Below are 15,696 nucleotides of genomic sequence, written 5' to 3'. Positions count from 1 at the left end.
TTACCTCATGATCTCCTGGTAGACCAACTGCCTCAGCTTCTCCTTGCTCAGGTTGTCCTTGTGCTTGTCAAAGTCGAAGAACTCCTCGGGGATCGGGGGCGTTGTTGGCTCGTCCTCGGGGTTGTGGTAAGGCTCGAGGTATGGGTGCTTCAGAGCTTCCTCTACAGTAACGCGCTTAACGGGGTTGAATGCGAAGAGCTTCTCGAGCAGGTCGAGGGCCAGATCCGACGTCTTGGGGAATAGAGTTCGGAAGGGGACCTTCTTCTTGAAGGGGAGCGATCGGATGTATTCTCGAGCACGGCGCGACTTGATTCCGTAGTAATCCTCCATGGTAGGTGTACCCAGCACATCCAGAATAAGAGTCAGCTGGTGGTGGTCTAGTAGTACAGCAGTCAGTGAATGGGCCTAACAGTATTGCAAAGCATCAGTGGTCACTCACAGTCCTTTCCGGGGAAAAGAGGTTTACCGCTAAGCATCTCAGCAAGGATACAGCCGACCGACCACACATCGATAGCCTTGGTGTACTCCTTGAAAGTTAACATGATCTCAGGCGCACGGTACCATCGAGTAGCGACGTATTCGGTCATGAAACCAGAGTTGTCCTCTTGAGAGGCGGCGGATCGCGCAAGACCGAAATCGCAGACCTTGAGATCACAGTTGGTGTTGAGGAGGAGGTTGGAGGGCTTCAAGTCTCGGTGCAGCACGTTGGCCGAATGCATCGCCTTGAGGGCTCGGAGGGTCTGGTAGATGAAGTACTGGCAGTGGTCGTCGGAAAGATCCTGTGTGCGAATGGCACGGTGCATATCCGTCTCCATCAGCTCCTGCAGTATTCGTTAGCTCGCTGATCTTGCTATAACAAAACGATGGCATTTCGTACCTGGATCAGATAGACTTCCTGAAATGACTCGTAACTTCGGGGCTTCTGAATGTCGAGAATAGAAATGATGTTCTCGTGGTTGAAGTATCGCAGTAGCTTCATCTCTCGCAGAGTTCTTAGGCAGAACATGGAGTGATCGAAAGGGGTGATCTTCTTGATGGCGACCTTTTGGCCCGAGGGCTTGTGAATGGCGGAACTGACCAAGTGTCAGCATTTGAAGGATTGCACGGACATGACAAGAAGCAAGAACATACCAGACGACACCATAAGCACCTTCACCGACCACATCTTGGATATCATACTGCTCGCTCACGTTGAAGGAAATCTTGCGGGACCCCGCAGCGTTAGGGGGGTTCGATCGAGACATGGTCGCTGTGGTGGATGTGACGAGGATGAGGAGAAGGAGGAAAGGCTGTCAAAAAAAAAACGGAGAGCGTGCGACCGAAAAGTAAAGACAGAAGGCGCGAAGGGATTGCGCAGTCAATCGGTCGGTCGGCCGGTCGAGAAGTTGTTGGAATAGAACAGAGTCAAAGAGGGACCAGCCAAGACTTTGACTCCTTTGTTCGCACGCAGCTGACACTGATTAAGGATGATTTGAGGGGAGGGGTCGAGTTAAGTAGTAAGTAGTAGGTACTGGTATCCGTACTGGTGCAGCTGGTAGTGGTACTAAAGCTCCACCTTGTAGGAACAAATAGTATGGAGGGCCTATTGATGGGACACGGAGGAACCTTTATACTTGACTGAGGAGATGAGAGGCTGAAGGTGGCGTGTGGTGTAGTTGGTAAAATCTAACATATTCGCTTGCCGACGTATCCGTTTTTAAATAAAGATTTGGAATTGGTTATATACAGTATTTCTGAGTTGTTCGGTACTCTTACCAAACATAACCGAGCTTCCATTCAAGCGATGCCGAGGATGATCAAGAACTAAAATTATCGGACAAAAAGCCGGACCAACCTTTTAACTTCAACCCGTCCAAAACCTAGACAAATGATGTCGGAAAAAGCTGGAATTTTATCCATATTATGTGCAAATCGCCAAAGTAACCATGAGTTTAATGAGACGATTAAAGCTCTTATGGTGCAGGCAGTAGAAAACGGCTAAAACCGAGTAGGAATACAACCAACCAACCAACCTACCCTGTAGTAGTCGAACGCACGCCATTCGACTTGCATATCACCAAGTATATATACATTCCTTTAGCACTAGATAGAACCTAGCTCACGAGCTATCAATAAAACATCTTTACCTGAATACGCCTCACCAGCTCTATTCATTATCAAGAGACGTGACACTTCGCACCGCTCAGTATCTACGCCCTACGACCTCTGCAAACATAAACCAGTATGGACTAGTTTATCTGTTTGGAAACCCAACCGTCACACGATAGCTTTCGTGAGTTTGCCATAGTATCGCGTCTTGCTTGTTTACCGTTCTTCCGGTTACCTAGAGTATTACGGTTGACGTTGTATGTATATCTCAGCAGCGCGTCGGACACTTAATTTAGGGTCATTCTTAAGAGCTTGAAGAGCAAGAATAACTCGAGCTTCTTTTAAAGGCTGTGACATTTGTGGTGGTTGAGATTTAATTGATCTGATAGTGTGAGGCATTATGAAATTACTTAGTTACTTGAAATACTTGACTTGATACTTGAATTGAGGTCAGCGCTGATCGCCTTCACAAGGCCCCAAAACTCAAAGAGATGAATCTTGTGGGAAGAATGAATTATCTCTAGACTTCCCCTGCTTTCTTCCTCAATTCCACATTCTACAGTACTGACCAAAGCTGGTTTGAGGATATTATGCTACAGAACCAGTCGTCGTCGGCACGCCAAGTTACATGTGACAGCGCTATGACAGCACATCCGTGATTGTTTCCGAGAAGTTAGGTCCGTGCCTTTGACGCTCGGTTCTTGCTGTACCTAAACTAGTGGGTACCAAATTAAATGCACCCTTCTTCCAGCCCACTTCGGCACCTCTCAACACCCAATATCACAACAACACATATTATTTCCAACCACACTATCTACATCAATTCGCGATGGTTGGAGCTGAGCATTTAGATACACCTAGAAAAGCACGTATCAAAGGACTATAGATTTTTTGGTAGCTCACGAAATTCTCTACAAAAAAAAGTGACGTGTTCAAGTTCAACGGCGTATCTCGATGGACAGTGCGACGCGTTTTGAACAGCTCGACCGACAGAACTTTCCACAACGACCCCAATAAGTCAGAAACCCGGGGAAGAAAGAGAAAATGGACAGAAGATGACATTGATGCTGTTGAGGACCTATTTGAGAAGGAAGGATTTGAGGGAGAGCGTCTACAACCGTCTGAAATCCCTGCTGCCGGCGTTCCAGACGTACATCCATCGACAACGCGTCGCTCCTTGCGTATAAGGAAATACAACAAGCGGCTTGCTCATATCGTTGAATTTATCGATGAACGTTATGCTAAGCGTCGGAAAAAGTGGTCTGAAGATACTATATATAAGAGACCCTTGCCAGAATGCTGGGATGTCATCTATTTCAGCGATGAAGTTCATTTTGGCTACGACGACGAGCGTCAGGCTTATATCTATCGAAAACCCGGGACACGATACGAACCGTACAGTCTACAGGAAAAGAAGTCCCCTACTAAGAAGGATGAAAAGAAGCTGCATGCCTGGGCAGCCGTCGGTATAGGCTATAAGTCAGACTTGGTCTTCTATGAGATAACGTCTAACAATAACGGCAAAATGACCCAGAAGGTCTATGAAGAGCAGATATTGGAGAAACACATCAGACCTCTCCTTAACGAAGGTCGTACGTTCATTCTTGAAGAAGACGGCGCTTCCGGACATGGTCCGGGACCCAAGAACCGGGTCAGACGATGGAAGGAAAAACACGGCCTAATGTACTACCATGCAGGACCACCTAATGGATAACCAAAATTTCACTCCTCTCATACAAAATCCAGATTTTCAATTCCACCGTATTCGAACCCTGGCCGTGACAAGCAATGAAGATACTTGCAAACTAAGACCTGTAGGTACTATAAGTTATTGCTTTTTTCGTAAAATTCTCATATCGGTTTAAATTTCCCCCGTTCCGCCTCGTGGCCTGGTTCCATAGCCAGGGTTCAAATCCACGACACTCCACGACACATTTGTGAATATGGCGTGGATATGGATGCTGACTAATAACTTCGATGTGAAATGGGTGGAAATGGATCCATTATGGAAATGAATCCATATTGTGGAATTTGTGGAATGAACCTACTTTGTCCAACAATGGTAATTAGTGGGCCGCATCCAGGTCTTGGTCGTCGACGTTTTTCGTCACCAGTGTGAGAAATAGGCGGTTCAGTCCAGTCCAGACACCCTGGACTGGACCGCCTATGTAACAGGAAGCACTGGCGATGGCACGCACGGTCACGTCAGTAATGTTAGCTTTTGTGATCTCAACAGATGGATTGAGGTAGTTGAAGATGTCTCGAAGATCTTGATCGTTGACGATCGAGAAGGATTGGTTAGAATTGACAATCCAGTTGACAAGTTTCTGCTGGTATACAGTTTTGTCGAAACGTTTGATCAAGGTATTGATCAAATCTTGTTCCTTCGGCTCCTTCGGGTTCAACTGTAGGATTGTTGCAATGGACTGATGTGCTTTCTCGGATGCCTTTGCAGGCTTTTGCCTCTTGCCTGTCGGATCTATGATGCCATTGTGGTCCGTGTACAGGTGACCCTCAGTGTTCTGCAACCCTTTTATGGCATAACTCTTTGGCCTCGGCCGCTTTTGCTTGATGCAAAGGCAACACACCCATCGGCGTTCCCCCTTTTGGGCATGCTGGATATCGTAGCCGAACTGATATACCCATTGACGCACTTGGCCGTCTCTCTCCGTCAAGGTCCAGCCTTTGTAGAGCTGGAAGAGTCGTTGATTGTCTTCTTCTGTACGTTCTGGAACGGGTGTGGTTGACTTGGTAGGATGAAGGGTGGCCATTTCGATTTGGGATAGTAAGGGCGTGAGTAATAGTAAACCGTCCTAGAATAGACTTGTTTGAACTTTGTGTACGGGTAAAACGGAGTGGAAAATTGTTGCTGTTGCGTTGTTATTGCCGATGGAAAGTACTTAGGGTATGCGCTATTTCATAAGGAAATCCAGGTATTTTCAAACCCCACCTAAATTTCCATTCCTTGCCACAATTTCCACATGTGGAACATGTGGAAGGGATTCCGTGGCGTGGATATGTGGAATGGAATGGAATGGATATGGATCCACATTATGGATCCATATGTGGATTTCGTGGTATGGATTTGAACCCTGCTTACAAGTATTCCACCAGATCTCGGTGCGCCAAGGCCGGGAGAATACACTCGATGAAGTTCTCTCCCATATGGATTTCCTCCATCATCACTTCACGCGGACTAAAAACCGGGCTTTCAGTGGCCCACGCTTCTACGCGCGCTTTCACGTGGCTTGGCTAAAGTTCGAGAAGTATTACCAGATTACCGAACAAGCCCCGGTGTACGTGGCCGGTATTCTCCTCCACCAGGGATGGACATCTTACGAACGGGAATCGAATCGATAGATTCATTCGATGCCAAGTCTTACGAATATCGAATCGAACGGGCCCAAGCATTCGATCGAAAATCGATCGATTTGGTCGAACGAGTGACGCGGTTCGCTGAAACTCACGCGCGACTCGTTTTAGCGTCACTTCTTGAACCCGTCAACCGGCCCCTGGCGGTACCTGACGCGACCGAGCGTGATTTGTCGTCTTGAAGGCCCAGGGTCCGTGTAGGTGCTAAGATGTGTTAGTGTATACCGGTACATCTAAACCCCCGAGATTTACAGGTCAGAATAGGTATCGTGCAACTGCAGTAATCATGCTTGGCCGCAACCCACAAACGACTACTTTCTAAAATATCAAAAGTAATTTGTTGAATGGGACCATTTCCCAATTTCCACGAGGACTATGTCAAGCGTGGGCGAGGTTGAAAAGCGAATCCTCGTGGCCATGAAATGCTGTTTAGGGGTTACTTGCGTAGCTGTGGAAGAATACGTGAGTACCCTGGTATCTTTCTAGCACATTGGTATAGGGTAGGCCCGTCTTGCTTTTGCAAGGTTCTAGAACATGAGTCATCAACACGGACAAAATCGGGGCAAAATAGGACATTGACAGGATAACTAGAATAACTACAGAACAAGAAGAAGGCCTCTAGGAGGGAAATTTATTCCTTCTATATACCCAAGAAGACCCAATTCACTTCAATCTTGCCTAGATAGGCACCTTCAGCTTGTCCTTTGGTTTGTCTGTTGTTTGGACAGATCTGCTTGTCACAAGCAGGCAGTTTGCAACACTTGTAATTACTCCCCCATGAACATCCATCTAAACACATGCTGGTTTTCTGTAGATTGGAAGTAATGCAAACAAAAACTGCTCCATTTAGACATCTCCCTCAAGAGCTTTCTATCGGCGTCAGTGTTCTCACGCTCAGAAGACCATTTCGACCTTGAAGTCTCACATGTCTGTTGCATCTTCAACCTGTATTGGTCGACTAACTGTCCAGACCCAACATAGTTATTCCCCGCTTTGGTCACAAGAACTTGCGGCCAAACCCAGCCAGCCCCTAGGTGGATGTACTAGCGACTTCATAATCCTCCCGCAGCTGCGACCACTTACAGCATTAAAATTACGCCCTCACCGCTACACCTCACGTGGCAACACGACGAGCTCCGGCCAGCTCAAACGAGCTCAAGAGCCCATTCAGAGGCGACGCCAGGATGGAACGAGACGGGCCAGCGCGGAAGGAAAGTTCCAGTTGTGTGCCTCGGTGGTCTGTGCACGACGACATGAGCCAATAGGGGCACTTTGAAACCAGATGACCAGGGACCATACCAGACTGGGCTGTCAGAGTCTGCCGACTTGAGTGACAAGACCTTCGATTTCATTGGTTGCTAGCGCAGGTGTATATAGCACCTGGAGAACCGTCGAGCACCAGTGATTGAGCCAAGAGGCGTCTTCGCGTGGGTAGTCGGACATGGTGCGCGAGGTCATTATTCTCATTGCTGGCGGATGCCCCTTTCATTCGTACAAGACTTAGCCAATGTAACGGAGATGGCGACCTGGGATTTTTTTTTCGTTTTCGCGTCGACAACGCGCGTACATACGCGTTATGCTGGCCTCACTGAGTTTTGCTGTCATGGAAGCGGTATAAGTTGGGCACCGGCGAAGCCTCGATGACTCCAACCCTCCTCTACAAGCTGGCTCGATTCGCGCGACCGACCTAACGTCACGATGCCCGAACCATTCTCTTCAAGCCGTCCCCCATCGATTGGGTCAGGCGCAATGGAGTGCGTCGAGTACTCGTCTTCGCCGCCTGTGTCTTCTCCAGGAATCTCGTTACCAGCGACACCATCACTCCGTTCTCGCGGAACGGCTGCCGACTTTATTCAGGTTGATTGGACACTTTGGGGCCGCCAAGAGTGGGCCAAATGGCCCGGATTCGAGCGCTATACTGGCGGTCAGGACACGAGGGCGTGGTGGCAGCAATATGGGTATCGTGTTGAGGACCATTCCACCTCGCGGCAGGGCAATAAGCTCAAGTGGATCTGTGCCGACTGCTTCGCCCGAGGCTTCAAAAAGAAGTCTGACTTCTGCTTCGTCTGCTCGACCGGAGCCGCTATCAAGAACCACCTTCGCAACGCCCACGGGATTTTGGTAAGTACGTGCCTTTCGTGGATAGCTCAGCAACATGCGTGTTCATTTGGCAGGCCCCAAACGACGTTGCCCGGGGCGTGCGAGCCGGCGTCGTCTAGGCGCACAGGACCTGTGTGCTCGGGGCACAGCCCCCCCTGACTAAGCATTCATCATTTATGGGCGGCCAATACATGGGCACCTAGGTGCCCAAATAACCTTGGGCATCCCCCCTAGGGCACGCAATATTATTGGCTCAAAATTCCCCACACTTTGACAAAGCACTAAAGCCTCAGCCGGCCTTCATGACTCGTACGGCAGGTACAACAGCACTAACACCTGAGATTGTGTTAAGACATTTGCTTCATCGACTCAACTACAACACCGTCATTGATACCTGGAGATGATATTGCATTGGAATTAAACGTATCTGGACCAAAGAATATAGTCACTTCCTATCTAATAATCAAGTCGTTTTGCGCGCTGAATTGACATGTGTGCTGTGCTCTTACTCCTCACAGGGCAGGGCGGCCTTTGGATCAGTTTTCATGCTGTCGACTCTGCAACGCTCCGTGGACCTATAGAATCGTGTTCACCGCAAAATAATGTGTTCAAGACTTTAATCACCCGTTAACCCACAGTTAGGCTACAGCTGTATCTTTGAGCTCATCCCCCGCCTATCTGTCCAGCAACAGCTCTCCAAAGTAGCCCTAACCGTCCTGTTGTAGGCTATGTATTGGTGCCACGCCTAGTCAGGCGGCGCACCTGGGTGCCCATGTATTGGCCGCCCATAAATGATGAATGCTTAGTCAGGGGGTTGTGCCCCTAGCCTGCTGACGGGGGGGTCTGTGCCCCGAGCACACAGGTCCTGTGCGCCTAGACGACGCCTTAGGAATACGAGGTGGTCTTGGCTGATGTAAGACAAGAATTTCCATACAGAGTCTGTGTTTTACTACTTGCCTACTTTGGGCAGGCCGTGATAGAGACTACTGCCAAAAACACACATTGCCATTTGACACAACGTACCTATTGGTTTAATTAATAAGTTACCTTACCTATACCCCTCTTCATAGTGCCTGCTATATATGACACGGCATATCATTGTCACCCTACAAAGGCTATTTTTCAGCTTACGCTATGTATACGATGTTGACTCAGTCTGGCAAACGCCCCACTTCGCTTCCCCCCAGTTATCGGTTTTGTCTGTAAGATGACCTCCCTCGTTAAACCTACCATGTATTTCCATCGGGAACTGTTAAATACGCACGAATGCAATAGGGTGAGTATAAGAGATCCAACGTCAAATATTGCCTGCTTACTATAAAGATTCGTTTTATTTCAAGAATGAACAATATAGGTAAATGATGGTCATTAGACTGTTTTTTGTCGAAACTTAATTAACATTCCTTTTTTTAGTGCGTTCTAATACAACCAAAAGGGTGGAGCCTCTCCTCGCCTCTCATCATTGCTTGGGTCAAGTCTGTTCGAGTCAAGGTCTCATATTCACATACTCCTCCTTGACAAGTATTGCTCGATTAGGTCAAGACGGAGGGGTTATCCTGAGATGAAGGTTTATATGGAAAGGAGAGCAAGCAGTACAGTGGCCCGTAGCCCGTAGCCCGTAGCGTAATATTTACATCTTTGTTAGGGAGCGCAAACGAGTTCCGAGATTTTTCTTCCTTTACTCTTCTTTAACTCCATCCTCCTTCTCCTCTTACTACGTTTCGTCATATACTCTGCAAATCTCCCCAATCGCTAGGCACAATGGCCACCAGACAGCGAATTGCCACCACAGTTGTGGCCAAGAAGGACCTGCCCAAGGTAAGTCAAGTCAATTCGCTTAAGCTCAAACCTTTTCTCGACTCGCCTAACATCTTATCTCCTCAGGTCACTCACGAGGCCACTTCTCAACCTCAATTCCCCGACATCAAGACCATCAAGGATGCCATCCCCGCGCACTGCTTCCAACCCTCACTTACCACCTCCTACTACTATATCATCCGCGACTTCGCTATTATCGGCACCCGTGCCTGGGCTGCCCTTACCTATATCCCCGGCATTAAGGACCAATACCTCCGTATCGCCGCCTGGATGGCCTATGGCTTCCTCCAGGGTCTTTTCTGCACCGGAATCTGGATTCTCGGTCATGAGTGCGGCCACGGTGCTTTATTTACCTATAGCAAGCTCAATAACATAACCGGCTGGTTCCTCCACTCATTCCTTATGGTCCCCTATTTTAGCTGGAAGTACTCTCATTCCCGTCACCACCGTTTCACTGGCCATATAGACCTCGATATGGCCTTTGTCCCCCGCTCTAAGCCTAAGGCTTCTCTATCCTTCTATATCGCTGGCATAGATGTTGCTGAGCTGATCGAGGATACCCCTATTGCCAGGGTTCAAATCCACGACACATCTGGGCTCAGTGTAGTGGAAACAGGGGTTGCACGTGGCACAAATATATCCGTGCACGAGTGCACGGATCACTATGTGATCCTAAATCCACCAGAAGTGCTAGTGTAGCGTCGTGGATTTGAACCCTGCCTATTGCCCAGGCCGTCAAGCTCGTCTTCCACCAGCTCTTCGATCCCATGAGCGCTGTCTTCCGTCCCGCCGAGGCTCCCTTTATCATCATCAGCGATATTGGTCTCGGCCTCACTCTAACTGCTCTATACTTTGCTTCCCAGAAGGTTGGCGTTTCTACTGTTTTCTACCTCTACCTCGTTCCCTACCTCTGGGTCCACCACTGGCTCGGTAAGTGTTTAAAGATAAGCTAGATCGCTCGAGTATCACTAATGCAAAATTAGTCGCTATCACTTACCTCCAGCACCATCACACTGAGCTCCCCCATTATACCGCTGAAGGCTGGGCCTACGTTAAGGGTGCTCTCGCTACTGTTGACCGCGAGTTCGGCTTTATTGGCAAGCACATTTTCCACGGTGCCATTGAGAAGCATGTCATTCACCACCTGTTCCCGTAAGTTCAATTGATCAGCATCAATCACTTCATATCTGATACCATTATAGTAAGATCCCTTTCTATAAGGCTGATGAGGCCACTGAGGCCATCAAGCCCGTTATCGGCGACCACTATTGTCACGACGACCGTAACTTCCTGGGTCAGCTCTGGAGCATCTTTGGTAGCCTCGATTACGTCGAGCACGACCCCGCCATTCACGGTGCCTTGCGCTGGGCCAAGAAGAAGATATCTGAGTAGGGAATCGACGGAAGCTATGCTATGCTATGTGACGATAGAATACACATTGGATAGATTAGATGCCCGCATAGACGCGTGCGATAGCAGGCTTTCTATCCATACTCCATACTCTATACAGCACCTTATGGAATATGGAATATAAAATTCAACCCATATGGAACTTAATCTATACATAACGTAGTTCATCACTAAACGGGCCACATCACCTGCCGGGCTACTTTTCTCAATTTAATTCACTTTAACTTTAACACGCGATTACTCCCACCACAATCATGTCGGATCTCAATATTGAGTCGCGTGTTATTTTTGCAATGAATGCCAAGCGCAAAAGCCAAAAATCAAGCATTCGCCAGCTTGCAAAGCAGTTCAGTACCTCACGAACAACCTTACAAGCTAGAATCACTGGAAGACCTTCAAAGACTGATACACATAGCCAGGGTTCAAATCCATACCACGAAATCCACATATGGATCTATAATGTGGATCCATATCCATTCCATTCTATTCCACGTAGGCTTCAGCATTTCCATATACACGCCACAGAATCCCTTCCACATGTTCCAAACTCCTCATAGCAAACACTATAATACGTATTAGTAGTTAAATCTATTATATTCTTGGAAGTAACTTACTCATCAGAGTAGTCCATAAAGTTATGGATAGGGTCATCGCCAGCCTGGAAAGGGCAGCTGTCCCTTCGAGCAGGACATCCATTTGTTGCGCTAGCCTGGGCAGGGGCAGTGATCTTGTTGGATTGGACTGGACTGGATTTCGAGGTCGGATCCAGTCCAGTCCAATGCAAAGGGCTGGGGGCTCCAGGAGCGCCAATGCAAATCCAATTCTCCAAATGGATTAGGAGTATTCTGCATTTTGCGAAAAGAGTCACCGCGAGATTTACTGGGGGATCGATCCTTGTTCAATGCTGCGGTGTTACGATCGGCCCCTATAGGCAGCTGTAAGCACCACTGTAATCGCTAGCATAGTGATTATCGTGTAACGGTTGCACCTAACCGCTAAGCCACAGGGCAAAAGATCGGACCATAATCACTATGCTAGCGATTACAGTGGTGCTTACAGCTGCCTATAGGGGCCGATCGTAACATGCGGTACCTATGTATTTGTGTATTTGGCATCAATTACGCTGGTTACCGCAAGCCATCCTGAGTGGCATTGTCCTCATCCAGAAAACCCTTTTGCTCGACGGTCTGAAGGTCCTCATTACCCATTCTAATTTCAGATCCCTCCCCGCCGTGCCGAGTCCCCTGCAGATCAGACTCCCCTTCTAGTCTCCCGATGTTAATATCCTCAAAAGTATTCTGTGCAGGTGGGCCGAACCAGGATCGGAGGCACTCGCTGGCTTCAATGATATCTATCTTAAGCCTCGACCGCCGGTCGGAAAGCAGTATCTTGGCGCTGCTGAATAGCCGCTCGCATTCATCTGACATTGATGGAACGGCCAGGACATCCAGAGCCATACGGGCTAGATCCGGCTGCGTATAGTAGCGATCGTTCCAGTAACGGATAGGGTCAAAGGTTTCGTCCTCACCAAGCCGGATAACATCTGTTTCAAGGAACTGATCGAGCAAGTCGACGGCTGGAGGGTCGGTTGCTAGGGCCTCGTGACGAAGCTTCAGTCGTTTATGGCTCTTGACCGCCACAAAGGCCTTCTCCTTTCTAACCGGAGCAGGCAAAGTTGGGCAGAACGAAGCGGAAACTGACGTATGCTTTGTAGAATGTCTTCCCCGATACTCTTCTAGCCAGAGCCCCCTGACAAGCTTCGTAACGCTCGGGATCCATGACTTCTTTTCTTCATCTGTCCAAGTCTCGATGTACCACTGGTTTTTGAGAGTCGGATTCAGCGCAATAGCAGCATAATATGCCGGTGTCTCATCCGCTTTCTTGAAGTACTCCTCCGCCTTACGCCAGGAAGCTTCCGCTGAAGCGGCAAGAAATGCGAAGTCATCAGCTTCAGCATCAACAGTTACTCGATTGGTGTTCCTTCGAACAGCCTCCTTATGGAGTTCTTCGAATTTAATCTTGGCCTGCTGGATCTCATTTAGTAGCCAGTCAAGTGTCTGAAAGTGATCCGCTAGTGTTGAAAGCCTGCCTTCCGATGGCGCCGCGCTTCCGCCAGAGCTCCTGGATTCGCTTCATATCACCTTCCCTGTACGCAGCGTCTAGATCTTGGCAGACTTTTTCGGCGTCCTTTCCGATAAGGAAAGCCTGCGCGCAGAGATTCACAATGTGCCCGAAGCACCGGAGGCGTCTGCGTTTTCGCTGCTTATCTGACATCCTTGGGTAGACAGCGCGCAGTACAAAGTCAACGCAAACATCGTTGGCCGATGCGTTATCGGACATGAAATAGCCAACTCGGTCCGTAATCTTATAATCTTTGATGACCTGCAACAGGACATCGGCGATGTTCTCCCCTGAGTGTTCCCCTTCCACTTCGCGTAGTGCCAAGACAGCAGTTCGGCGCAGCCCAGATTTGTCGATGAAATGTGCTGCTACTCCAAGCACTGCGAGGTAGTTCGGCGACGTCCACAGATCAAAGGACAGCGAAATGGAACTCCGACTGTCGAGCATATCCTGCCGCAGTCTCTCTTTCCTCACCTCGAACATATTCATCACCCACTGGCGAATGGTCGACGCTGCCTTTGGAAGGAGATCAGCTAGGGGTGGGAATAGATAGAAGAGGAGGTCGCGAAAGTAGTCATTCTCGATCTGGAAGAAGGCGATATGGCAACAGACTAGCCAGCGGACTAGGAGTTCCTTGAACCGATCTAAGCGGCGGGAGAAGACGATCGATTTCATGTCCTGGTAATCGGATATCGAGGGCTGGCTCGAGTCCACCGAGTCTCCTCGAAAGGACTTGAGTTCTCCAGTAGTCTTGTCGATATGATGTTTCAGGTGGAGATGATCAAGTGCCGTAGAATTGCCATTTGAGACTGCTGGAAGTTCTTGTTGACGGCGCTGTTTCTCGCAGAGGTAGCAGTACCATACCCGTTTCCGATCTCTCTTTGACTGTAGATCCTCACCGTATAGCCAGATCACCGACGTGCGTTTCTTTGTTGATCTAGGGCCTCTTGCGATCACAGAACAGCGAGTATATTGCTCGCCCTGAAGCTTGAACTCATCTGGCTGGATCAGGGCGTCCGGATCGCGACTACCGGTATTGTTGATCGATTCTGGAGCGAGAACTGTTGTAATATGAGAGTGATGATTGAATTGATTGATTGAAGATCTAGGTTAAAGGACTGCAGACAGGAAAGAGATGTACATGTATGTAATGTGATCACGTGATCGTACCAATGTCCTCCACGTTCAACACCTTGACCATCCCGAGAAGACATTTCTGCGTACAGTACTGCCGACCCTGCTCGCCGTCTCCGCGCGGCGGCCGCAACGCCAGTCGCCGGCTCCGCCTGGTTCCTTGTCTTGCGTTTCGTCCAGTTGGCGTAGGCGTGTCCGGTGGCCTGGATGCCGACTCGTCATCAGATGGTTCCGGCTTGCCGTCCTTCCTCAACGACCCCTCGCCAATCTGGCACTTGGCAGTTCGACGCGTCCTTCTGCGCGGCAAGGCCGGCGACCGATCGACATCCTTGTAGGTGGTAGGTTCATGGCCAGGAGAGTAGGCTGACGACACCGATCGTTCATTTTCTGGGATAGAACGGAATGTCGATTCGAAGTCCTCAGACCACCTCTTCAAGCCATTCATAGCTTTTTGACGTTCCTCCTGGCTAATCTCCCGTCGCTCTCCAGGCGCACCGAGAGCCATGAGGGTGAACGCTAGATATTGACCGACAGCCGTGCATATATGGAGGTTGTTTGGATGTGCCGACACCTCCGGACCAGGCTCTGCTAGATGATAGTACAGAGTCTCAGGGTCGTCCCAGTCGATGTTGAGAAACACAATAGCCTCGCCAGTAGTAAGAAGACCATACCCAAGGCCGCTTTCAATCATGTAGTGATACGTCTGCGTGATGGCAGATGCCGTCAGCTTCTCCGCGTGGTACTGGAAACGCGCGTCAGGGTTTATAGAAGTTGGAATCGTCCTCCGGTTCACAACTTCCCTGTAGATGTCCATGGGGCGGAGACCGACGCGAAGGTGCGGAGCGGTCAGCTTGTGGGGCGGCTTGTACTCGGAAACGTAAACCATTGTGCGCTGGGAAGACGGCGTGTTGTCGGATCGATAGACGCAGATTTGATCCGGCCGCAACTGGTTGAGATCTATTCCGTGGTCCGGCGTCCGCGGCGGCGTCGATGGGGTCTCCCTCTCAACCACTTCTTCGGCAACATCGCTGAGGGCATGGGGATGGTTCTCAAAGACGACACCATCTCCGATCTGAAAATCCCTGCCGACCTCTTCGACCTCCACGCTATTATGTAGGAAATATTCGAGCGTCTTCTCGTCTCCTATCGGTCGTTGGGAGACCCGGTTCCCCATGCCGCCCAGGAAGTTTCGGTTCTCGAAAAGGCGGCTTTCGGTAGGAAATGAATGGTGCAGTGTACCGAAGGTGACCTTCTGTTGATGAAGGAAGTTGGGCCATGGCCTGAGGTTTTTAGGACACCACTTGTTACGCGGGTTGGTCAACGGGCCCTTTGAGGTCAGTTTTGGATCTGTTTCGATGGCGAAGCGAGAGAAAACGGAATCATGGCAAGCTGCAATGTATTCGTCAAGCGTCGTGAGTCGTGTTTGTTCCTCTGCTTCCTCGGCGCGTTGCTGTTCCTCCTTCGCGCGCTGCTTAGCTTCTCGTAGGAGTTTTGTCAATTCATCTATACTCAATGATCCACCCTTCGAAATCGATCCTCACCACGACATATGGATCATTGAGTATAGATGAATTGACAAAACTCCTACGAGAAGCTAAGCAGCGCGCGAAGGAGGAGCGGCAACGCGCCGAGAGGGGACTGTGGTTATCCGTA

The 15,696-nt window shown here is 49.3% G+C and overlaps 4 protein-coding genes across 4 annotated transcripts; 3 read left to right on the top strand and 1 right to left on the bottom strand.

Moving 5' to 3' along the window:
• On the bottom strand, nt 1-1,244 carry FPOAC1_013413 (uncharacterized protein; the record flags this gene model as incomplete). Its single annotated transcript, XM_044857754.1, has 4 exons — nt 1-377; nt 440-821; nt 878-1,073; nt 1,132-1,244. 4 exons carry the CDS (start codon nt 1,242-1,244, stop codon nt 1-3), a joined length of 1,068 nt encoding a protein of 355 aa, XP_044701136.1.
• Nucleotides 1,245-2,917: 1,673 nt separating this feature from the next.
• On the top strand, nt 2,918-3,802 carry FPOAC1_013412 (uncharacterized protein; the record flags this gene model as incomplete). Its single annotated transcript, XM_044857753.1, has 2 exons — nt 2,918-2,920; nt 2,987-3,802. 2 exons carry the CDS (start codon nt 2,918-2,920, stop codon nt 3,800-3,802), a joined length of 819 nt encoding a protein of 272 aa, XP_044701135.1.
• Nucleotides 3,803-7,158: 3,356 nt separating this feature from the next.
• On the top strand, nt 7,159-7,679 carry FPOAC1_013411 (uncharacterized protein; the record flags this gene model as incomplete). The annotated part of the gene is made up of 2 exons (XM_044857752.1): nt 7,159-7,581; nt 7,635-7,679. 2 exons carry the CDS (start codon nt 7,159-7,161, stop codon nt 7,677-7,679), a joined length of 468 nt encoding a protein of 155 aa, XP_044701134.1.
• A 1,642-nt stretch (nt 7,680-9,321) lies between these two features.
• On the top strand, nt 9,322-10,770 carry FPOAC1_013410 (uncharacterized protein; the record flags this gene model as incomplete). Its single annotated transcript, XM_044857751.1, has 5 exons — nt 9,322-9,378; nt 9,445-9,981; nt 10,110-10,308; nt 10,362-10,530; nt 10,581-10,770. The coding sequence occupies 5 exons, from the start codon at nt 9,322-9,324 to the stop codon at nt 10,768-10,770; spliced, it is 1,152 nt and encodes a 383-aa protein (XP_044701133.1).
• Nucleotides 10,771-15,696: the final 4,926 nt, after the last annotated feature.

Source organism: Fusarium poae (assembly GCF_019609905.1).
Source record: "Fusarium poae strain DAOMC 252244 chromosome Unknown contig_2, whole genome shotgun sequence".
Classification (NCBI taxonomy): Eukaryota; Fungi; Ascomycota; class Sordariomycetes; order Hypocreales; family Nectriaceae; genus Fusarium; species Fusarium poae.
This window is presented reverse-complemented; position numbering and strand designations above follow the sequence as displayed.